Genomic DNA, 24,519 nt, shown 5'->3' on the forward strand with positions numbered 1-24,519 from the left:
AACCAGAGCAGTAACATCCTATAACAATATAACCTAGAATTTTTGCCTTATTTATAGCTTCTGCACAGTTATTAAGCACTAAAGTACAGCTTTTCCCCCAGTGTTGTGCCCAATGTTACTCTAGTGTTTTAGTAACACTTCCTCCTGTTAATGCTACAACTGCCAAAACTATTTTTCATCCCAGTGACAAGAGCCATCTATATACCGCAGTATTTTGCATCTGATCTATATATTTTTCTTTGAAAGTTTTGCAATTTGGTTAATGGCAGTAAGGCGATGATCATATGGCATATTGTCACTTTCCCATGCCTTAGGATTCTTTTATTATTCAAAAAAAACTTAAAACATAAGCCTCTTGTACAGGATCCTTGCATTTCAAATGTTATAACTGACAGTATTTTCCTTTTTAATTAAAAAAAAAAAAAAAAAAGCCATCATTTGGTGTATGGTGGTTCAAAGTGGTGACATGTCATTGTCCGAACTGCAGCGTGAAAAACCTGGACACTTCACAAAGTCCTAATTTCAGTTTCTGGCGACATTAAGAGTGGCACATGTTGTGGCTGTTGCCTCAGTGCATTATTGTGACTTTGACACTAGCTGCACTATTGACTGGATCTGAAATACTGTGAATCAGAATGATACTGTTGGAAGAGAGCTCTGACCTTGGATTAGACTGCTTACTTCAGTCTGTGCTGTTCTCATTGACATTTTTGTTCTTTGAGTGGCACGCAGTGGTGTAGAAATCCTAAGTAATTACACATGAATTTCCTGCGTAAGTCCCTAAGTCCTGACACTGAAGAGATTTCTTGTTTTTTATGAAAAGGGGTACATTTTTAATAAGTTGTCTTCTGTTCTCATTAATATTACCTTCACCTATTGTGATGTCCAAGAATGAGACTTGATCTACTGCTTTCCCTGGAGGAGCTGGGGGGTCTGAGGAGCCTTGACTGCCACTAGCGTAGTGCTGTAATTACTTCTGTCCACATATTTATTGTTGCCACCACAGGCTGGCGTGAAAACGCCACCTTTTACCCCTGACCTAGGCAATAATCCCCTTTGCTTGTGCAGTATCTGCTTTAGTTACTGTATCTTCCAGTATTACAGGAGATACCTGCAGTGACCTTTTTATTCCCTAAAGCTGTTTAACTTGACTTTTTTTTTTTTTTTTTTATTAAACAAGAAAGAGGAGAGAAGCAGCCACAGTTCTGCTAGGTCAGAGCTGGGATCTAGTTCAAGCCATTGCAGTGTTCTCTGATCATCAAAATTATATGAAAACTATTATAGAAAAATTTTTAAAATGTTTTAATTTGATTCACAATACAAGAATGTATTTAGATTGCCGTCTCCTTACCTGCCTGCAGGTTATGCAAAGAATCAACCAGCTGTGTGCATTTCTTTACCCACAATGAAAAGGCATGAAATAAGGAACTTATTCTGAGTGGTAAGACCTGTCAGCACGGCTGTGTCGCATGGTAGCTGATAGGAACATGTGGAAACATTTGAGCAATAACTAAAATGCCTGGGCTCGCTTGCCTCTCCTCTTGGTTAAAAAGTTGCTTATATTATAGATGCAAATTATTTGCGCTTTTGCTTCTTAATCATAGGAATCTTTTAAAATTCAGTCACTAAGCCATAAGGTCTATTCTTGGTCACTTTTACATTTCTGTTTTAATGAGTAAAATGTTATCATATGCTGTGCATATGCAATAAAATCTGTTATCAAGTAATTTGTTACATCTGTGCCCCTGGGTCAGTCAGAGGAGGAGGATGACTCACTTCTTAGCTGCTAAAGAATGACAAATTGTGACTTTTTCTGTCGTCAATTAGGAGAACAAGATGGCAAAAAACCAAACCCCACACAGCACATGTCCTCTCCAGTGACTTTTTAATATTTATATTAGTTTCTCAATATAGATCAGGGGCTTGTGTTTTTTTGTTTTTATGGCAATGATCGCTGGTGATTGGGATCTGTGAGTGTGGGGGACTGGCTGGTTATGGTGGCATTCTCCTCTGTTAGGATGGAGGAGCACTGACCTTGAGAGGCTATGGGTGCTTCTGTGCTTGGGATTGCATCTGGCGATAGAGGAGATGCTGTCATAGGGACCTGGGGGGAAAGGAGAGTAAATCCTTCTTCTCATTCCTGCATGAGGAAGGCCAGCAGTACTGTTCTGTGTTGCGTTGGAGGTGGATTCTTGGGCTGAGGCGGAGTTGGTGCAACCCGTGGCGAGGGCCCACGGGTCCCCACGGTCAGCAGGTGGAGTGGGCTGAAGCTAGAGGCCACTGGAGCTTCACCTATGCCAGCCCACGTTCCCCTCGGGTTGAGCCTTTGGGTGCTGGGGCCAGCAGGACTTAGGCGGGCCTTGAGAGAGAACAATGCTAGGAGGTAGTTTAGCACAGAGACAGCAGCCAGCAGATGGCGTAGCTCTATCCAGGGCGGGTTGCGGAATGGAAACCCAGGCACCAAGGAACTGGAACAGACTGTGGGTGCTTGAGCACAGAGGGGCCAAAGCCCTAGGAGTCCACATCCCAAGGATAGAGTTCAAAGGGTCACTGAAGAACTTGAGCTGAGGCTGGCAATCAAAAGAAACTGTAGCAGGCAGCGTGGATCTCGGAACGTATTGGAGTCTATAGCAAGGTTGTACGAGCATTGTTCTGGGCGCGGAGAAGGCAGGCGTGGTCAGGGGTAGAAATGGTCCAGGCACGGAGAGGGCAAGCGTAGTCAGGCGAAGGTCAGGCAGGCACAGGTCAGGCTTGGAGAAAGCAGCGTAGACAAGTGAAGCAGAAGTCTGCGCCAGAAGTCAGTCAATACGAGGAGACACACGAACACAGGAACGAAGACATGATGAGGCAACGAGCACTTGGAACCAAGGACAGGTAAACCAAGGAGACCTGTTGCAAAGGCAAAGTCTTCAGAGAAAACCAATTCTGAGCAGGATGTGACTTCAACATCCGGGGTCTGCAGCCTGGTTCCCGCTGCGGGCCCTTTAAAGGTCTCAACATGGCGTGCACTCGTGCCTAGAGGGAGGCGCTGCACTGCTGGCTCGGCTGACTGAGGCGTCCCAGCTGGAGGGCCTGGAACGCGATGCGAGGCCCGAGGTGCTGGCGAGGGCTTCCTGGCTGGAGGGACCGGGACAAGGTGCAGAGTCGGAGGCATTGCCGGAGGTCCCCGGTCGGAGCTAGCGGCCTACCACTGCCATGGAAGAACTGGGTGCTGCGGGCTGCGCAGCAAGGTACGAGGGCCACACCACGGGGTGGCCACGGGCGGTGAGTGTAACATTCTGAACAAAGGGAGGAGGTTCCCCCCCCCCCCCCTTCAGTCTCCATTTTCAGGTGCTTCGAATCTGATATACTTTTAAGGGGCCTTAAGTTCAAATAAACTAACCTAAATATTTCTGCCTGGGAGAAGGCCAACTAAGCTAAACTAACCTTGTATCTTGTGGCTAGAGATGCTTTTTGGAGGGTTCATGAGACTTGTTTAACCTTGGGTGCTCAGAGGATTTTATTTGGTGTTCTTCTAATGGAAGCTTGAGTAACCAGTGAGTTATGTGCAGAAGCCCGGAGGGGAATGGGATAGGGTATCAATCCTGAGGGAGTTTTGAGAGGCGAAGAAGAATTTCTGCTGGTTGAAGAGGATCGGTAAGTATTGCTTGCTGGATAATACTGGGGCTTAAAATTTTGGGGAAAGGTGAAATTGTGGAGTAAATTAATTTACCTTGATTAAAAGCTAAGAGAGGTAATTTTTTTAGTTTGTATGTGCCTTTATTTAAAAAAAACAAAAAAAAACAAACTAGGAAAGCTACTCCTATGCTCTCACCAACTCCTATGCTTATTCTTTAATTTATAAACACTTATCCTCAATATGAGGACAAATATTTCACCTCAAAAATCACTTAGAACATAAGAAATTGCCATACTGGATCAGACCAAGACAGACTGGTCCATCAAGCCCAGCATCCTGTTTCCAACAGTGGCCAATCCAGGCTACAAGTACCTGGCAAGTACCCAAAAACTAAGTGTATCCCATGCTACTAATGCCAGTAGTAGCAGTGGCTATTTTCTAGGTCAACTTGATTATTAGCAGGTAATGGACATCTCCTCCAAGAACTTATCCAAACCCAGCTACACTAACTGCACTAACCACATCCCCTGGTAACAAATTCCAGAGTTTGTGTTGAGTGAAAAAGAATATTCTCCGATTAGTTTTAAATGTGCTACATGCTAACTTCTTGGAGGTACCCCCAGTCCTTCTATTATCTGAAAGAGGAAATAACGGATTCACATTTACCCATTCTAGACCTCTCATGATTTTAAACACCTCTATCATATCCCCCCTCAGCCGTCTCTTCTCCAAGCTGAACAGCCCTAACCTCTTTAGTCTTTCCTCATAGGGGAGCTGTTCCATCTCCTTTATCATTTTTGTTGCTCTTCTCTGTATCTTCTCCATCGCAACGATATGTTTTTTGAGATGCAGCAACCAGAATTGTACACAGTATTCAAGGTACGGTGTCACCACGGAGCAATACAGAGGCATTATGACATTTTCTGTTTATATTCACCATTCCCTTCCTAATAATTCCTAACATTGTATGCAGCAGTCAAAAAAGCAAACAAACATTTCAAAGTGTGTGTGTTTCTATTTTCATTCTGCTTTTTAATTGATAGAGATAAATTGGAATCTTAGCTCAGGTGAGTTTTCAATTACAGGCACTTGGACTACTTTTCTTATTATTGGAACCTCACTGTTGGGATGCCCTAATTCTAATGCATCATTAGTATCCTTTGAAGATACCTCCCTCTGAACCATGTGCTGCTGAGCAACTGTCTGCTTTCCCCTTTGTTCTAGTTTTAAAAGCTGCTCTATCTCCTTTTAAAGGTTAGCACCAGCAGTCTGGTTCCACCCTAGTTAAAGGTGAGCCCAACCCTTCGGCAAAGACTTCCCCCTTCCCCAAAAAGTTCCCTAGAGCCTTACAAAACTAAATCCCTCTTCCTTGCACCATCATCTCATACATGCATTGAGATTCCGGAGCTCTGCTTGCCTCTGGGGACCTGCGCGTGGAACAGGGAGCATTTCAGAGAATTCTACCCTGGAGGTTCTGGATTTCAGCTTTTTACCTAAGAGCTAACTTTGGCTTCCAGAACCTCCCTCCCACATCTTCCTATGTTGGTGCCCACATGTACCACAACAGCCGACTCCTCCCCAGCACTGTCTAAAATCCTATCTAGGTGATGCATGAGGTCTGCCACCTTTGCACCAGGTAGGCATGTTACCAGGCGATCCTCACACCCACCAGCCACCCAGATGTCTACATTCCTGATAATTGAATCATCAAACAACCTAACCCTTCCCTCCTGGGCAGTAGCCCTGGAAGAGACATCCTCTGTGGAGAGGACAGTCCACCACCTGGAGAGCAGGTCCTTGCTACAGGATCTTTTCCTGCTGCACCAGGTTGATGCTCTCTATCATGAGACTTTCTTCCTCCAAGGCAGCACCAGGGCTGCCACTCTGAAGTTGGGTCTTGGCTATTATGTCCCTGAAGGTCTCATCTATATACCTCTATCTGCCTCAGCTTCTCCAAGTCTGCCACTCTAGCCTCCAGAGATTGCATTAGTTATCTGAGAGACGGGAGCTCTTTCCATTGGAAGCACATGTACAACTTCTCATCATTGGGTAAAAAATCATACATGTGATTTACCTAAAACAAGGGAGTGATCTAACCCGTATCAATTAGATAACTTGGCAATGACTTGCATGGGGACAATTAATCATTAAATATACCACCTAAATTTAAATGACTCTGATTTACACATCCCTGTTCCATAGCAACCTAAATTAACTAAGAACTCAACAAAAAAGATATATTTGGATTGGAAAAGGTACAGAGAGGGGTCACCAAAATGATAAAGGGGATGGAATGGCTCTCCTATGAGGAAAGGCTAAGGAGGAGACGACTCTTCAGCCTAGAGAAAAGACTGCTGAGGGGGATATGATAGAGGTCTACAAAATCATGAAAGGACTTTGAACAGGTAAATGTGAAATGGTTATTTACTCTTTGGATAATACAAGGACTAGGGAGCACTCCATGAAGTTGACAAATAGCACATTTAAAACAAATTGGAGAACATTTCTTTTTCACTCAATGCACAGTTAAGCTTTGGATTTCATTGCCAGAGGATGTGGTTAAGGCAGTTAGCATAGCTGGGTTTTAAAAAGTTTGGACAAGTTCTTGGAGGAGAATTCAAACAGTTAACCAAATAGTTTTAAGGAATAGCCATTACTTTAAAACTGCATGATAACCGCATGGAATCTGTTTTACTATTTGGGATCTTGCCAGGTATTTGTGACCTGGATTGGCCACTATTGAAACAGGATACTGGGCTTGATGGAACCTCAGTCTGACCCTGTATGGCAAATTTTTGTATAATATGCAGACAGCAGTCCAGCAGCAAGATTGTCTTTTGCACAGATTGCTCCATGAATGATTATTAGCATGTATGTATGTGTGTGCCCGTGCAAAGAGCTCCTGGCTCTGAGAATGAGTCCGATTTTCTGGAAGCTAGAGTAGCAGATCTGGTGGAGTTGAGGCAAATACAGCAGAGACCTTCAGGGACATAGTAGCCAAGTTCTAACTCCAGACTGGAGGCCCCTGTGCAGCTTTAGAGAAGCAAGGTCATCTGATTGGAGAGTATCACCCTAGTGTAGTGGGAAGTGATCCTGTAGCAAGGACATGCTCTCCAATTGATTCATTATCTTCTTGCACAGAGGATGTGTCTCAAAGGGCTGGTGCCTAGGAGAGAAGGATTAAGTCAACTGTAATAGTTGATTTGATTATTATGAGTGTAGATGGCTGGGTGATTGGATGTGAGGTTCGCTTGGTAACTTGCCTGCTTGATGCAAAAGTGGTGGACCTCATGCATCATCTAGGTAGGATTTTAGATAGTGCTGGGGAGGAGCTGGCTGTCTTGGTACATGTGAGTACCAATGACATAGGAAGATGTGGGAGAAGTTTTGAAAACCAATTTACAGTCTTGGATAGAAAGTTGAATTCCAGAATCTCCAGGGTAACATTCTCTGAAATGTTCCATGCGCAGGACCCAGAGGCAGGCAGAGTTCTACAATGGTGCAGGGAAGAGGGCTTTCGTTTTGTTAGGAAATGGGCAACATTTTAGAGAAGGGGGAGCAGTGTATGAAAGAATGGGCTGTACCTTAACCGGGGTGGAACCGGGCTGCTGGCAGTAACCTTCAAAAAGGAGATAGAGCAGCTTTTAAACTAGATCATAGAGGAAAGCTGACATTTGCTCAGCAGCGCATGGTTTGGAGGAAGATATCTTCAAAGAATATTAAAATGGAAAAATTACTTACCTGATAATTTTGTTTTCCTTAGTGTAGACAGATGGACTTGGGACCAGTGGGGTTTATACTCCCCTGCCAGCAGATGGAGACAGAGCAAGCTGACATCACAGTATATATAACTCTGCAGTGACCCCCAGCCTGCCAGTATTCTCTTCAAAAGCAACTGTGGACAGACTAGCAAAAAAGTTGATTAAAAAACATGATTAAAAACAAATAACCAGAACTGTACTTAACCATAAACACTGAACTTACATAAGATTCTAGGTACCCCAAGCTAGAGACTGGATGAACACTTACCAGTAATCCCTTGGGATCCAGAGCCCCACAGGAGGACTATTGCCATATTCATGCAGTAGCCGAGGGAAGAAAGCTGAGTCCATCTGCCTACAGTAAGGAAAACAAAATTGTCAGATAAGTAATTTCTCCATTTCCTAGTGTGTAGACAGATGGACTCAGGACGAGTGGGATGTACCAAAGCGACTCCCCAGCAGGGTGGGAAGCTGCCCAAGGTCTAGTCAACACTGCACGTGCAAAGGCTGCATCCTCCTGGGCCTGCATATCCAGACAATAAAACTTTGGAAAAAGTGTGTAAGGAGGACCATGTCGCAGCTCAGCAGATATCGATGGGAGACAGACTAACCTCTGCCCATGACACTGCCTGAGCCCTAGTGGAATGAGCAATGGCTTTCCAGCATCCATATATGCGGCTGTGACTGCCTCCTTAATCCAATGAGCTATGGTAGCCCGAGAAGCTTTAGTGCCCTGCTTACTCCCACCATAGAGAACAAACAGGTGATCTGTCTTTTGAAAAGTCTGAGACATCCAGATACTGCACGACAAGATGCTTAACATCCAAGGAGCACAAAAGATGAAACTCTTCCATGTCCCTGGCTTTATCCAGGGATGGCAAGGAGATGGACTGATTCAAATGAAAGTCTGAGACTACCTTGGGCAAGAAGGATGGAATATTACGCTGCTGTAACTCCCCCAGAGTCACCTGAAGGAATGCCTCCTGGCAAGACCATGTCTGCAGCTCAGAAATCCGAGGCGCAGACTACATAGCCACCAGGAACAGAGTCTTCAAAGTCAACAACCGTAAGGAAAGACTACGCACTGGTTGGAACATAGGGCCTGCTAAAAATTCCCGCACCAAATAAAACTCCACAATGGAATCTGTAACCTCAAGGGAGGTCAGAGGTGCTTCACTCTCTTCAAAAACACCCAGGCCACATCAGAATGAGACAACAAGGAAACACCATTCACTGCAACCTGCACCTTCAAGCAATTAAAGGCCAAGCCTTTATTCAATCCATCCTGCAAAAAAAAATCCAGAATGAGAGAGATCTTAACTGAACACCAGGCTCCTTACACCAGGCCTCAAACTCTCCAAACTTGCATATAAGCCAAGGAAGTGGAGAACTTGCGAGCGCAGAGTAAAGTGTCAATTGCCGCAGAGCAATAACTACGCTTTAACAGGCAAGCCCTCTCAAGACGGATCCTCATGAAGAACCAGTCCCTGCTGAAGCAGATCCATGTGTGGCAGAAGATGGAGGGCCTCCACCCAAGAGTCATCACAAATCCACATCATATGGATGCCTGGGCCAGTCTGGCTCAACCAGGAGTACTAGCCCCCTAAGGTCTTTGAGCTTGTGAATTATCCTGACCAGCAAGGGCCATGGAGGAAAGGCATAAAGCATCTATTCCCAGGGGCCTCTGATCTCTTCTGTGACTGTAGAAACAAGGAACCTTCATGTTTTGAGAAGTTGTCAGCAGGTCTAGGAACGGAAGGTCCCAGTGATCCACAATCATCTGAAATGCTTTGGCTGACAACAGCCACTCTCCTGGTTCCAGACTATCCCTGCTGAGAGTCCACTCTTAGGTTGTCTTTTCCTGCAATGTGAGAGACCGAGATCATCTGCAAATGACCTTCCGCCCATTCCATCAGCTGGTCTATTTCCTGCGGCACTTGCTGATTTTGGTTCCTTCCTGGCGATTGATTATAGGCTACCGTCATGGCGTTGTCTAACATCACGTGAACTGCTTGATTCCGTAGCCTGTGGTTGAACTGTAAGCAAAGCATCTGTCGTGAGTACCAACCAGGCTGGAGAGGACAAGGGAACTTCCTTTCTCAGATGATTCTCCTGCAGCCACCACTGGAGGCGCAGGAGCAGATTTCCATCGACAAGTAGAGCCGAACCACATAATCCTGAAACTGCAAGTTCCAACAAGGTAGAGAACGCTGAAGAGGACTCATATGTGCTCTTGCCCATGGTACCACTTCTAGGGTAGTGGCCATCAGGCAGAGTACCTGTAGGTAGGATCATACTGTCAAGTGTATGGTGTTCATCAACTGACATACTTGAGACATCAATCTCTGGATCCAAACTTCCGGTAGGAGAACTGTGTCCTGTCCCATGTAGAAAAGGACCCCCAGATACTCCAACAACTGGGATGGTTGAAGATTGCTCTTGGTCAGGTTCACCACCCAACTGAGCTCCTGAAATAAGGAGATCACCTTTCTGAGACTTGGCTCTCTTCCTGAAACTTGGCTTGAATCAGCCAATTGTCCAAATACAGGTGCACCAGGATTCCTTCTTCTCGCAAGGCTGGTATTAAATTAAATGGAGAATTAAATGGTGGGAGTTTCAAACAGATCAATTGAAAAAGGAACGGAACAAGGGAGTTTCATGAAATTAATTGGGAAGGAAATGAAGTAAAAAGTATAGTGCTGGTGTTTTTTGTCTGTTATAAATGAAATTTGAATAATAGATGCAACAGGATAGGAATAAAGAGTCATGTTTACAATTATTGTATAATAAATTATATGTGCCATATATGTATGTATTTTAATGTGTTAGTAATAGGTATAATGTTGTATTAGTGACAGGTGCAATATTATAACTTGTGGATGAATGTGGTGTGAGTGAGTGTTTAATTTTAAATGTTTATGGTATTAAATTATAAATGGAGAATTAAATGGTAAATAAAAATTGGTATTGAAATATACACAGGTATATGGTTGTATTTGTATTCAAGCTAAGTGTAAAACATTGATAAGACAGGCGAAGAGAGAATTTGAAATGAAATTGGCCATAGAGGCAAAAACTCATAATAAAAACTTTTTAAAATATATCCAAAGCAAGAAACCTGTGAGGGAGTCGGTTAGACCATTAGATGACAGAGGGGTTAAAGGGGCTCTTAGGGAAGATAAGGCCATTGCAGAAAGACTAAATGAATTCTTTGCCTCCGTGTTTACTAATGAGGATGTTGGGGAGATACCAGTTCCGGAGATGGTTTTCAGGGGTGATGAGTCAGAAGAACTGAACGAAATCACTGTGAACCTGGAAGATGTGGTAGGCCAGATTGACAAACTAAAGAGTAGCAAATCACCTGGACCGGATGGTATGCATCCTAGGGTCCTGAAGGAACTCAAAAATGAAATTTCTGCTCTATTAGTTAAAATTTGTAACCTATCATTAAAATCATCCACTGTACCTGAAGACTGGAGGGTGGCCAATGTAACCCCAATATTTAAAAAAGGCTCCAGGGGTGATCCAGGTAACTATAGACCAGTGAGCCTGACTTCAGTGCTGGGAAAAATAGTGGAAACTATTCTCAAGAACAAAATTGTAAAGCATATAGAAAGACATGATTTAATGGAACATAGTCAACATGGATTTACCCAAGGGAAGTGTTGCCTAACAAATCTGCTTCATTTTTTTGAAGGGGTTAATAAACATGTGGATAAAGGTGAACCGGTAGATGTAGTGTATTTGGATTTTCAGAAGGCGTTTGACAAAGTCCCTCATGAGAGGCTTCTACGTAAACTAAAAAGTCATGGGATAGGAGGCGATGTCCTTTCGTGGATTACAAGCTGGTTAAAAGACAGGAAACAGAGAGTAGGATTAAATGGTCAATTTTCTCAGTGGAAAAGGGTAAACAGTGGAGTGCCTCAGGGATCTGTACTTGGACTGGTGCTTTTCAATATATATATAAATGATTTGGAAAGGAATACGAGGAGTGAGGTTATCAAATTTGCAGATACAAAATTATTCAGAGTAGTTAAATCACAAGCAGACTGTGATACATTGCAGGAGGACCTTGCAAGACTTTAAGATTGGGCATCCAAATGGCAGACGAAATTTAATGTGGACAAGTGCAAGGTGTTGCATATAGGGAAAAATAACCGTTGCTGTAGTTACACGATGTTAGGTTCCATATTAGGAGCTACCACCCAGGAAAAAGATCTAGGCATCATAGTGGATAATGCTTTAAAATCATCAGCTCAGTGTGCTGCAGCAGTCAAAAAAGCAAATAGAATGTTAGGAATTATTAGGAAGGGAATGGTTAATAGAACGGAAAATGTCATAATGCCTCTTATTCGCTCCATGGTGAGACCACACCTTGAATACTGTGTACAATTCTGGTCACCGCATCTCAAAAAAGATATAGTTGCGATGGAGAAGGTACAGAGAAGGGCAACCAAAATGATAAAGGGGATGGAACAGCTTCCCTATGAGGAAAGGCTGAAGAGATTAGGGCTGTACAGCTTGGAGAAGAGACGGCTGAGGGGGGATATGATAGAGGTCTTTAAGATCATGAGAGGTCTTGAACGAGTAGATGTGACTCGGTTATTTTCACTTTCGAATAATAGAAGGACTAGGGGGCATTCCATGAAGTTAGCAAGTAGCACATTTAAGACTAATTGGAGAAAATTCTTTTTCACTCAACGCACAATAAAGCTCTGGAATTTGTTGCCAGAGGATGTGGTTAGTGCAGTTAGTGTAGCTGGGGTCAAAAAAGGTTTGGATAAGTTCTTGGAGGAGAAGTCCATTAATGGCTATTAATCAATTTTAGTTAGGGAATAGCCACTGCTATTAATTGCATCAGTAGCATGGGATCTTCTTAGTGTTTGGGTAATTGCCAGGTTCTTGTGGCCTGGTTTTGGCCTCTGTTGGAAACAGGATGCTGGGCTTGATGGACCCTTGGTCTGACCCAGCATGGCAATTTCTTATGTTCTTATGATATAATTGGCATCTCAGAGCCCTGGTGGAAGGGAGGGTAACCAATGTGACACTACTATACCAGGCTAAAAATAATAACCAAATGATAGGGTGTATCAGCTTGGTGGGGAGTGACACTTTCATAGGGACGGTAAAGAGTCCAACAGGATAAAAATCCTGCAGAATCTTTATGGGTGGAAATCCCATGTGTATCGGGGAAGAGCATAGTGGTGAGGGTATACTACCGTCCCCATTTCCAAACTGAATAGACTGACAATGAAAGGCTGACAGATTAGGGAACCTAACAAATTTGGCAGCATAGTAATGGGAGATTTCAATTTCCCCAATATTGATATGCTAGAAAGGTAAAGTTTCTAGATGAATTAAATGACTGCTTCATGGAGCATTTGATCCAGGAACTGACAAGAGGAAAGCCATTTTAGACCTAATTTTTAATGGAATGCCGGATTTGGTGTGAGAAGTAATAGTAGTGGGGCCAATCGGCAACTGTGAATTCATAGCGCAATAAAATTTGACTTAATGATTAGAGGGCTGACATTAAGTAAATCTACAGCTTTAGCTTTAAACTTTCAAAAGGGAGACTAATAAAATGAGGAAAATAGAAACAATCTATAAGCTACAAGATTAAGTGTTTACATCAGGCAATGGATATTGTTTAAAATACAACCTTGAAAGCCCAGTCTAGATGTATTCCATGCATTAAAAAGAAAAGTTCAAGGAAAGGCCCAGTGACTGCAGGCATGGTTAGCTGAGTTGAAAGAGCTTTATTGTAGCCAAAAGAATTTTTCTAAAATTGGAAAAACGATCCACCTGAAGAAAATAGGAAAAAGCATAAGCATTTTTAAGTTAGATGTAAGCCGGGCTAAAGAGAATTTGAAAAGATGGCTGTAGAGGCAAAAACTAATGATAAAACTCTTAAATATATCTGAAGAAAGCAGCTTATGATGGAGTTGGAAAATTAGATGATCGAGGGGATAAAGGGACACTTAGGGAAGATAAGGCCATTGCGGAAAGACTAAATGAATTCTTTGCTTTGCTGTTTGGTGAAGATGATGTTGGGGAGATAACCTATGTTGGAAACTGTATTCAGTGATAAAGATTCAGAAGACCTGAAACAAATCACAATGAAGCTGGAAGATGTAATAAGGCAGACTAAGAAACTGAAGAGTAGCAGATTGCCTGGACCAGATGGTATACACCCCAGAGTTCTGAAAGAACTGAGAAATAAAATTTGAGATCTATTACTAGTAATTTGTAACTTCTCATTAAAATTTTCTATTGTAGCTGAAAATTGCAGGGTTGCCAATGTGACCCTGATCTTTCAAAAGGGTGCCAGGGGTGATCAGGAAATTACTGGTGAGTGACTTCGGTGCCAGGAAAAATCATGGAAACTATTCTAAAGACCAAAAGCACATTGCATATAGAGATAGCATAATGGGACTCAGCCAGGTGGATTTACACAAGGGAAATCTTGCCTCACCAATCTGCTACATTTTTTTTGATTGGGTTTATAAATATGTGGCCAGTGAATGTAGTGTATTTGGATTTTCAGAAGGTGTTTGAGAAAATGCCCCTTGAGAGGCTCTTAAGAAAATTAAAAAAGGTCACGGAATAAGTGGTAATGTCCAATTGTGGATTGCGAACTGATTAAAAAATAGGAAACAGGACTAAACCGGGGTTAGCCAACTCTGGTCCTAGAGAGTCTCATTCAGGCCAGACTTTCAGGATATACAAAATGAATATGCATGAGATATATTTGATCTGGGCGTCATAGTGGATAATACTTTGAAATCCTTGGCTCATTGTGTGGCAGCGGCATTCAAAAACAAACTGATAGGAATTATTAGGAAAGGAATGGAGAATAAAAGGCGAATGTTATAATGCTTCTGTATCGCTCCATGGTGAGGCTCTACCTGGAATATTATGCAATTCTGGACACTGCATCTCAAAAAATAAAGTTGCATTGGAAAAAGTACAGAGAAGGGTGATCAAAATGACCCACCCTTATAAGGAAAGGATAAAGAGGTTAGGGCTTTTAGGTTGGAGAAAAGATGGCTTGGGAAGTATATGATAGAGGTCTATAAAATTGAGTGGAATTGAAAGGTTAAATGTAAATCATTTACTCTTTCAAAAAATACGAAGACCAGGGGATACCCCATGAAGTTTAGTAAGTAGCACATCCAAAACAAAAAGGAGGAAATTGTTTTTCACTCAACATGTAATTAAGCTCTGGAATTCATTGCTGGAAGATGTTTACAGCAGTTAGCGTAGCTGGCTTTAAAAAAAAGTTTGAACAAGTTCCTGGAGGAGAAGTTCATAAACTGTTAACCAAATAGACTTAGGGAATAACCATTACTTATCACTTCGTTATAGCAGCATGGGATCTATTTATGATCTTGCTAGGTATTTGTGACCACTGTTGGAAACAGGATACTGGGCTTGATGGACCCTTGGTCTGATCCGGTATGGCAAGTCTTAAATTCTTATGAGCTAGGTCTGGATGTCTACCTTGTTTGGAGGGACTTGCTATGGATGCCAGCTTTACTGTGTACAGACTTCATATACTGTGCATTAATCTGCTAATCAGCTCCTATTTTCCTTCAGGGTGAAATCAGGGCTACTGGCTTCAATGAACAAGTGGACAAGTTCTTCTCTCTTATTGAAGTTAACAAGGTAAAACACATTTCAGCGCTATCCCTACATCCAGGTTTTCATAGTTCAAAAATGCAAAATGGAGCAGCTAATCAAAAATCCACTGTAACCTTAAAAACTAATCCAACCACTGAACTTAAGAGGGATTTCTGTTGCCATCAGCACCATAATGTTCAGTGCTCAGGGCTTTCAGTATGTGCTTGTAATCTTTTGTCTTGTCTTGGCTGTAGGTATATTACTTCTCCAAAGGCACTCTGAAGATAGCAAATAAGCAGTACACAGCTGTAAAGAATGACTATGAGATGACATTCACAAATGAGACCTCAGTCATCCCCTGCGAGGACTCTGCTGATGTTCCCACGGTGCAGTTTGACTTTATTCCCATTGGTGATCTAGAGAAGAAGGATAAAGATACTTTAGTTGGTAAGTTTGTAGCAAGGCTTAAGTTTGGTGATATATGGCAGAATTCACAGCATCTCTGCACCTGATTACCACCTTTTACCTTATTGTAAGTTATGATAAATAGTGTGGGCTTTGTTAGAGAAATATTCTGTATACTTGTGTTAATTCTGCACTGATACTGAGCATTGTATCTCAAACAATACTAAAAAAAAAATAAAAAAATTTCGAGGTGAATCTTAACTCTAAAATATAATTTAACAGGAAATGGTATCAGATTTAAATGTGCTTGACATTAATTTTAATCGACTTTGGCAATGTTTCGGCATCAACAGATGCCTTCATCAGGAGGATTCACGTGCAATCTCTACAAGAAAGCACACCACACAAAATGGGGCTGATGCAATAAAGTGCACCTAGTCTAGCGCACAGGTTAACGAGTGGTTGGATGCGCATTTCACGTGCTAGATTAGCACCCGATGCAATAAGGATTTTAGTGCATAGCAGATAGCTCCCATCACATGTAAATTCCATGTAGATGAGGCTATTAGCTATTATCACGGATGCAGAAAATTGTTGGGCACCAGACGCACACTTTTCAGCACAGGTGGCGTTATCCTTCTGCCAGTCAAGGGCTCCTGAGACATGCAAAAATACCTTTCTGTATGTTTCCACCTTTTAAGTATTGTAGCGGTGTTCAAGATTAAAGGAATAATGTGATCTAAAAAAAAAAAATTCTGGACGCACTATACAGGTGTGTAAATTGTGCAAATATATTTGGCATAATCAACTGAGGTGAGAGATAAAATGGATACTTATTGAGCGCCTGTTGCAATTGTGGGCACACGACTACGTCTCCTGGGTGCCCGATGCATTTCAGCGCTAGGGACGCACAAATCTTCCCTAGCGTGTCCTTTTTAACACAGCAGCTCGTTTTAAATATTGCATCGGGTGCCCAGATGATGTGGCTGGCTGCTTTAAAAAAAACAAAACAAAAAACAGGTGCCAAGTTTGGACGCATGTTTACGTGTGTCTTATTGCATCTGCCTGAATGTTAGCTACTAGTTTTAAAAACAGTTTACCATATTAGTAGTATAAATGTTGTCTCATACCCTCAAAACGGCCTCACTCTGCTTAGCTTTTTGAAAATTGGCAGTCAATTTACTCATCCGCTGCCAAACCTTAAACAAATAGGTATAACAGGCACTGCTTTAAAATGGATCAAATCATTTATATCTGAATGACCCCAAAGAATCACAATGGGAAACTTCAAATCTGATTGGTACACAACAAAATCGGGTGTGCCACAAGGATCAGTGCTCTCAGCTCTTCTATTTAACATTTATTTACTTCCGTTATGCCATCTTCTAACTGGCTTAAATCTCTCTTTCAAAATATATGCAGACTATATCCAATTCTTAGTTCCATATACTGATTCTTGGAAGCAAACTTTTCTCGTTATTGCATCTTTACTTAACATCAATAAAAATCTGGATGCCACATAACAGATTAAAACTCAATACATCAAAAATAGAACTAATCTTTCTATCTTCGGTTCCAGATTCAATTTTTCAACCTCCGAAAAATTTCATATTTGATGATCACACATTCGAAATAAAAGCCCATGCAAAAAATGTAGGTGTTATCATAGACTCCAAACTATCTGACTGCCATTTTTCAAACTCCATATGCTGAAAAAATTAAAACCACTACTTTTTCCAACTGATTTTCGATCAGTAGTTCAGGCACTAATCCTGACTAGCTTAGACTACTGTAATGCATTATATTTAGGTCTTCCCAATATGACAATACGTCCGCTACAACGTATTCAAAATTCTGCAGCATGTACTCTATATAATTTCACGCAAAGACCATATAACTCCAACACAACAACTTCATTGGCTTCCTATCCATTATCTAATATCCTATAAAATCTTAATAATACACAATCTTCTATACAATCACAACCCTGAATGGCTCTGCTCTCTTCTCAGGATTTATAAACCAACTAGACAACTAAGATCAATGGATAAATGTATTCTTGAGGTTCCAACAGTAAAGTTGGCAAGACTTGATATGACACGTGAACGAGTGTTTTCAGTTGCAGGTCCCCGACTTTGGAACTCTATTCTGGAAGAAATTAGATTAATTCAAAATATAAAAGAGTTTAAAAAACAATTGAAAACATATGTTTACTGAAGCTTATATCAGTTAACTGATTATCATAAAATTTTTTAAAATCTTCATCCTATGTTTATCTCACAGTTTACTTTTGCCGTACAAATAAGAATGAATGACTAGTATTGTTTTTAAATTATGTATGTTTTTACTATTGTAAACCGCTTAGACTGTCATCCCCTGACTATTTTGCGATTATATAAAAAAACTTTTAAATAAAACAAAATTTAAAGGACAAGCGGGAGCACAATCTTAAATAATTAGAATAGTTTACGTCATCACCAACTTATTGAAGCATCAACCAGTCAACTTCCTTGTTCAGATCCGAAGGATGGACCTTGTGCAGTGTAAAAATCCACTTCTGTCCATGTGGCAACAAACTGAGATTAAAATTTGCCTCCTTGGTTCTTCCAAAACTGAAAGTGATGAACTGATAGAGAGGGGTCATTTCGCTTGCGGGAGCTGTTCCTTCAATGCTCAAGTGCATACTGATGCAAGTTTACCATTTAAAAATGTTCAGACCCAGAGCAAGGACTACATGTGCTGCTAGTAAGTAAGCATATGTAATATGGTGTCCAATTTGGGGTAACCTATACACCTAGTAAGGACACAACTGAGAGAACGCCTCAGTGCGAGAGTGTCAGAGGTTCTAGGCCCTTCTGGTAGATCACTGTTGGGAGTATGGATATGCGTTTGGAGGAATTGAGGATGGATGAGTGAGAAGGTGATTTTATCCTCTTTTGCAGCACAAGCAGAAGTGGATTTTTCCCCTCACAAGGTCCATCCTTTGTGTTTGAACAAGGAAGCTGACTGGTTGGTGCTTCAATAAGTTGCGTGATGACATAAAACTTGTTCTAATAGATTAAGCTTGTGCTCCCACATGCCCTTTACATTTTCGAGTTTGGCGGTGGTTGAGTAAACTGTCATGTTTTGAAAAGTTAAGCAGAGTCTAGTGAGGCTGTTTTGAGGGTATGATTTCTTTTGAGCAGTCACATTAGAATAAATGTTTAAACTGTTCTTAAACTAGTAGCTAACATTGTGTGTGGTGTGCTTTCTTGTAGACATTGTGTGAACTCCCTGATGAAGGCATCTATTGATGCTGAAACAGTACCAGTATCAATTAAAATTAATGTTAAGCACACTTAAATCTGATACCATTTTCTGTTAAATGATATTTTTAGAGTATACTAATGTGTGATACCTAGGTTCTTAGTACTATATAAGAACATAACAAATTGCCATACTGGGGCAGCGCTGCATCCTGTTTTCCAGCAGTGGCCAATCCAACTTGCAAGTACCCAAACACCAAGTAGATCCCATGTTATTGATGCCAGTAATAGCAGTGGCTAATCCCTAACTCAACTTTATTAACAGCAGTTAATGAACTTCTCCAAACCTTTTTTAAACCCAGCTACACTAACTGCACTAACCACATCCTCTGGCAACAAATTCCAGAGCTTAATTGTGCATTGAGTGAGATGTTTGGCCTTTCCTCATAGGGGAGCTGTTCCATCCCCTTTATCATTCTGGTCACCCTTCTCTGTACCTTCTCCACTACAACTATATCGTTTTTTGAGATCGGCAACCAGAATTGCACACAGTACTCAAGGTGCGGTCTCACCTTGGAGCAATTCAGAGGCTTTATGACATTTTCCGTTTATTTCATCATTTCCTTCCTAATAATTCCCCACATTGTTTGCTTTTTTGATTGCCACAGCACACTGAGATGACTATTTCAATGTAATATCCACTATGACCCCTAGATCTCTTTCCTGGGCGGAAGCTCCTAATATGGAACCTAACATCATGTAACTACAGCAAGGATTATTTTTCCCTATATGTATCACCTTGCACTTCTCCACATTAAATTTCATCTTCCATTTGGACACCTAATCTTCCAGTCTCACGAGGTCCTCCTGCAATTTATCACAATATGCTTGAGATTTAACTACTCTGAATAATTTTGTATCATCTGCAAATTTGATTCCCTGTACGTACCAGGATCAGTCCAGACTGCTGGGTTATGCCTCCCTTCCAGCAGATGGAGTCAGAGAAAAGCTGAAAAGCACCCCCCATATAACCTGCGATCCCTCAGTATTTCTCTGACTCCAGCAGATTGAGAGAGCATAACCTGCGGTCCTGACTTTATCTAAATTTCCTGGGATCTTTCTCCTGACAGGTTTGATTTCTGAGGAAAGCCTTTGACTAGATCAACTTTATATATATATATATATATATATATATATATAAAAAAAAAAAAAAGTACATACTGAAGTGTTGATTTGATTTTTGATCTCTGCAAAGCTTTTGAGTGTGTGAAAGAAGCAGCTAGATGCAGGCAGGCAAGGTAGGGCATTGCCCTACAGCTGTTTACCCGGAGAGTGGTACACTAACCCGGTGAGCTGAGGGGGAAAACTTACCGGTGAGCCGGTCACTCTCCCCCCCTCCTTTGACAGCTCAGAGACGCAAAATTCCTCTGATTCTTTAGCCTGGCTATTCAGTGAGGGCTGAGTGTAAAAAAAAACAAAAAATAAACGAAAGAGTTTATTTTAAACGTGCCTGTTTCCTTCCTCAGCCCTAGCCTGCCACGTTCTCCAGAGCCTGCGGAGGGGGTGGAGTGTTCACCCAGCTGCTTCGCACGTTTTACCTATGCTGCGTGGGACAGTGTGTACAGCTTGTGGGGAGCCAGGGACCCAGCTCTCCCACGAAGGCCTCTGTTCCCGGTGTATTCCCAGGGGTGAGGGGCCTTCGCGGCGATCGATTTCGGCCCGGGGGGGCAGCGTCCGCGGATCGCGCGGCGAACAGTCAGCTGGGAGGCAGAGGCCTGGCCCGCTCCCGATTGGCGCAGGAGTGGCGGCCATCTTGCCTCCATCGGACTCGGCTTCTCCTCCAACCTTACCCCCGGGGGGGGCCCTTAAAGAGACAATACCCCTTTTCCTCACAATTTGTGTTACTTTTGCATAAAGCTTATATAGAAGCAGACTGGGAATCCCAGTCTCCTAGCCAGGCTAAACGTTTTAGGGATTCGCCAGACCAGGGGAGGTCTGAACCTCGGACTTCACGCTCTGCCCCGGGGGATGGGCTCCCTGGCCCTCTTCCACCTGCGGATTCGGTGACTCAGGACCTCTCCACCCAGGATGTGAGCTATTGAAGTAAACAGTACCGCTCCGGTGGAGGGGATGATCCACGGTTGCTCCGTTTGTTCCATAGGGAGGAACTGGATCCCTCGATTTCCCATGTGCTTCAGGAACTGGAGATTCCAGTCCTGCAAGCTGTGCCGGATTCTTCTCCAGGAGATTCGGTTTTGTCGGGACTTCGGGCCCCACCTCAAACTTTTCCTTTCCATCTGAAGCTTTTCCAGCTTGTGACCCGAGAATGGGATACACCTGAGGCCTCCTTGAGGGTTAGCAGGGCTATGGAAAAACTTTATCCACTCCCTAATTAATCTCTCGACCTGCTTAAGATTCCTAAGGTAGGCTCGGTGATCGCGGCCATAGCCAAGCATACAACTATCCCTGTGACGGGCGGCACAGCGCTCAAGGACCTCCGGGATAGGAAGCTGGAAGTTTTACTTAAGCGGATTTTTTAAATGTCCACCTTGGGTGTGCGGGCCGCAGAATGTAGCAGCTTCATGCAGAGGGCTACTATCCGTTGGGTTCAACAGATGCTCACGACCCAGGACCTTCCCCCGGGAGAGGCCGAGCAGGTGAACCACATGGAATCAGCGGTAGCCTATACTGCAGATGCCTGGTATGATCGCCTTTGTACTTCTGCCCGCACTGTCTTTGGCGGTTTCCGCAAGGCGACTGCTATGGCTCCGTAACTGGTCGGATGCCTCTTCTTCTTTTTTTTCAATTTTTTATTTATTAATTTTCAATTTATACAGTCATAATTACCAAGACAGTAATAGCAGAACAAGAGAGAAACATTTGAATAAGAAATATACAGAATATTGTTTTGAAATACAATAAAAATAATTCTTGTTCCTCCTAACTACAGGAAAAATTAAGGATATACTGTGAAACTTTTATGAGCGAAAATCTAATTGAAATCTTAACCTAACCAGAAAATGTTATGGGGTTTCCATCAATCTATATTAACCAGCTGTTTTCCCCCCTAGAAAATTTCTAAGTTGTTCTTGTTCTAGAAATGAGTAATTTTTCCCCTCGCTCTTGATGATACATCTACAGGGGTATTTTAATAAAAAGAATCCTCCTTTATCCACTAAGTAGTAGAAAACTCTTTCTATGGAGCTGAGTAGCCCTTACCAAATCCTGAAAGATCCATATTTTTTGATCTATTGCAAAAAAAAAAAAGATTTAAGTATAACATCCTTATCAGTAATAAAGGCAAACTGTAACAACAATGTGCCTCTATTTTTTTATTTCTGTCTTTCCTTGCGATGTTTGCAACACATCAGAAATATTTATGGATTCCTGATGTTCTTGAGAATTTTGTATTTGATCTAATTTTGTTGGAACTTTTTTCCTTATGCCTATATAAAAAGCCCTTACTATAACTGGATAGTTAACCTCTGGAATATTTAGAATTTGCGTAATGTATTCTTTAAACAGTTCCCTTTGTCCCAATTGATCTATGATGGGAACATTTATTACCCTTAGATTTAAGGCCCTTATATTATTCTTCAAAAACTCAAATTTCCTTTGGAATTCTTCTTCCATTTTAATTTGATGTTGAATTTTCTCTATCTGCACACATCTCTTATCTAAATCTTTAATTTCTTTTTGTTGTTCCTCTACTTTCTCCAAATTGATCTTTAGGGAATTCATTTCCTTAACTTCTTCCATAATTTTTCCTATTGAACCATCTAACTTTGCTATAAAATTCCATAGATTTTCTAAAGTAATGGTAGGAGGCTTTAAAATCACTGATCTAACAGTGTCCCATTCCCTAGTTCCAATTAATTTCCCAATAGGAGTACTTTCATTTTTTGGAGATGATAAAGAGATATCAATATCGGATTCTTCCAATGATTCGGCTAGGGCTGGTGCCATTTGTACTTCAGTCTCTAGGGATTTTACATCTTTCAATTCCTCATTTCCTCCCAGTACAACCGGAGGGGACCTCCCTTCGCTACCGGGTGGGGGCGGTGTCTCCGGTGCCCCCAGACTCAATGATGTTTAAGACCATGGATGTAGGGATTCGCTCTAATCCCTCCTCCAACGCGGTCAGTCCATCGGGGTTTACAATTGGAGATTCTAGCCATTCTGATACACTTCGTTGCCCAGAATCAACATTTGGTAAATTTTGAGGAAAGCCTTAATTTGGCCTTCTTTTAGTGTGAGGCATATTTGAAGAGCAATTTCTCCGGGCTTCTTAGTTTCTCAAAATGGACCATAACAATTCAAACATTCAGAGAGATATCCTTATAGAGGAGAGCAGGTAGGTGCAAGAAACACAATTAATATCCTACCTGTGGAGTAATGAGGAGTAGCGGAAACAGCTGAAAAGTCCGGGCAAAGCTGGGCTAAGCTGCTCATCCGTGCGCCCCTTAGGCGCACGCGGCTTTGGTGTTGCGCCAGCGTTGGCTGCGCGCTGCAGTTAAGCCAGTTCTTATTGGGCTTGAGTCCAGGTCCGTCTTCTCACGCTGAACGTGGAAACAGCTGTTAATCAGTCAGGTTGGTGAGCCCCTCACACAGCAACTTTTCCCTCCAGCAATCACAGACCTCAGCAAGGTAGGCAAAAAAAAAAAAAAAAAAGTTCACTTTCCAGCAAGTCAGGCAATACAATTAAATTCACCTCCTCCTGCTCCTCCAGCGGATGCCTCTTCTAAGTCTCAGCTGGGTTTCCTTTTCTTTCCGGGGCAAACTTTTATTTGGGGACGAGCTCGAACAGCTCATAAGAGCCGTGGGGGACAACAAGGTTTACAAGCTCCCGGAAGACAAACCCAGATTGGCCCACTTGCCCGGCGCCTAAAGGGGCCTTTTTCGAGGACAACGCAGTTTCCGGTCTGGTAGGGGTTCTTCTTTGTATGCCCCTAGGCAATAGTCTACAAGGGCGCAATCGTGGGCGCATTCCTTTCGTGGCAGGCGGCCTCAGTGCACTGGAGCTTCCCATACCTTCGCCCACAACAAAGCTCCCCAATGAAGGGGCGCCGGCCCATTCCTCAGTCCCGAAGATCGGGGGCAGACTCTCCCGGTTTCGTGAGGAATGGGTCAAGATTACCTCAGACCAGTGGATTCTAGATATTATAAATTGTGGTTACGGTTTGGATTTTGATCGACCCCCTTCGGGATCTCTTCCTAGAATCTCCCTGCGGGCCTCAGCTAAAGCAACAAGTGGTTCTTCAAACATTGTCCCGGTTGAAGGCTCTAGGAGCCATTGTTTCGGTTCCTGTGACCGAACGCCAGACCGGTCGCTACTCCATTTATTTCGTGGTTCCCAAGAAGGAGAGCTTTTTCTGGCCGATCTTGGACCTCAAACAGGTCAACAGGGTGTTGCGTGTTCCTCTGTTTCGCATGGAGACGTTGAGGTCTGTCATTGCGGCAGTCCACAAAGGTGAATTTTTGGCTTCTTTGGATCTGACGGAAGCTTAACTCCACATAGGGATCCAAGAACACCATCAGAGGTTCCTGCGGTTCATGATCATGGGACAGCATTACCAGTTTCGCGCCCTACCCTTTGGGCTGGCAACAGCTCCCTGCCTGTTCACCAAGGTGATGTGGTACTGGCAACGAGCCTTCGGCGGGAGGGGATCTTGGTACATCCCTACCTGGATGACTGGCTCATAAGAGCAAAGTTGGAGGCCATTTCCGCAGAAGCAGTTCACTCAGTTTTGCATTGCCTATGATCCCTAGGATGGGTCGTCAATCATGCAAAGAGCCCGCTGGTTCCACCCCAGGTGTTGGAATTTCTAGGAGCCCAATTCAACACCGCCGTGGGCAAGGTTTCACT

General features: G+C 42.6%; 1 protein-coding gene across 3 annotated transcripts in view; it reads left to right on the forward strand.

Moving 5' to 3' along the window:
• RPA1 (replication protein A1) overlaps positions 1–24,519 on the forward strand; it is a 224,725-nt gene that overhangs the window by 123,783 nt on the left and 76,423 nt on the right. For all 3 annotated transcript variants that reach the window (XM_029611180.1, XM_029611179.1, XM_029611181.1), the window contains 2 exons: positions 14,980–15,048; positions 15,258–15,450. In XM_029611180.1, the coding sequence (XP_029467040.1) occupies positions 14,980–15,048; positions 15,258–15,450 (262 nt within the window). The remainder of the gene's footprint in view (positions 1–14,979; positions 15,049–15,257; positions 15,451–24,519) is intronic.

The sequence above is a fragment of the Rhinatrema bivittatum genome, chromosome 8 (genome assembly GCF_901001135.1).
Source record: "Rhinatrema bivittatum chromosome 8, aRhiBiv1.1, whole genome shotgun sequence".
Taxonomy (NCBI): domain Eukaryota; kingdom Metazoa; phylum Chordata; class Amphibia; order Gymnophiona; family Rhinatrematidae; genus Rhinatrema; species Rhinatrema bivittatum.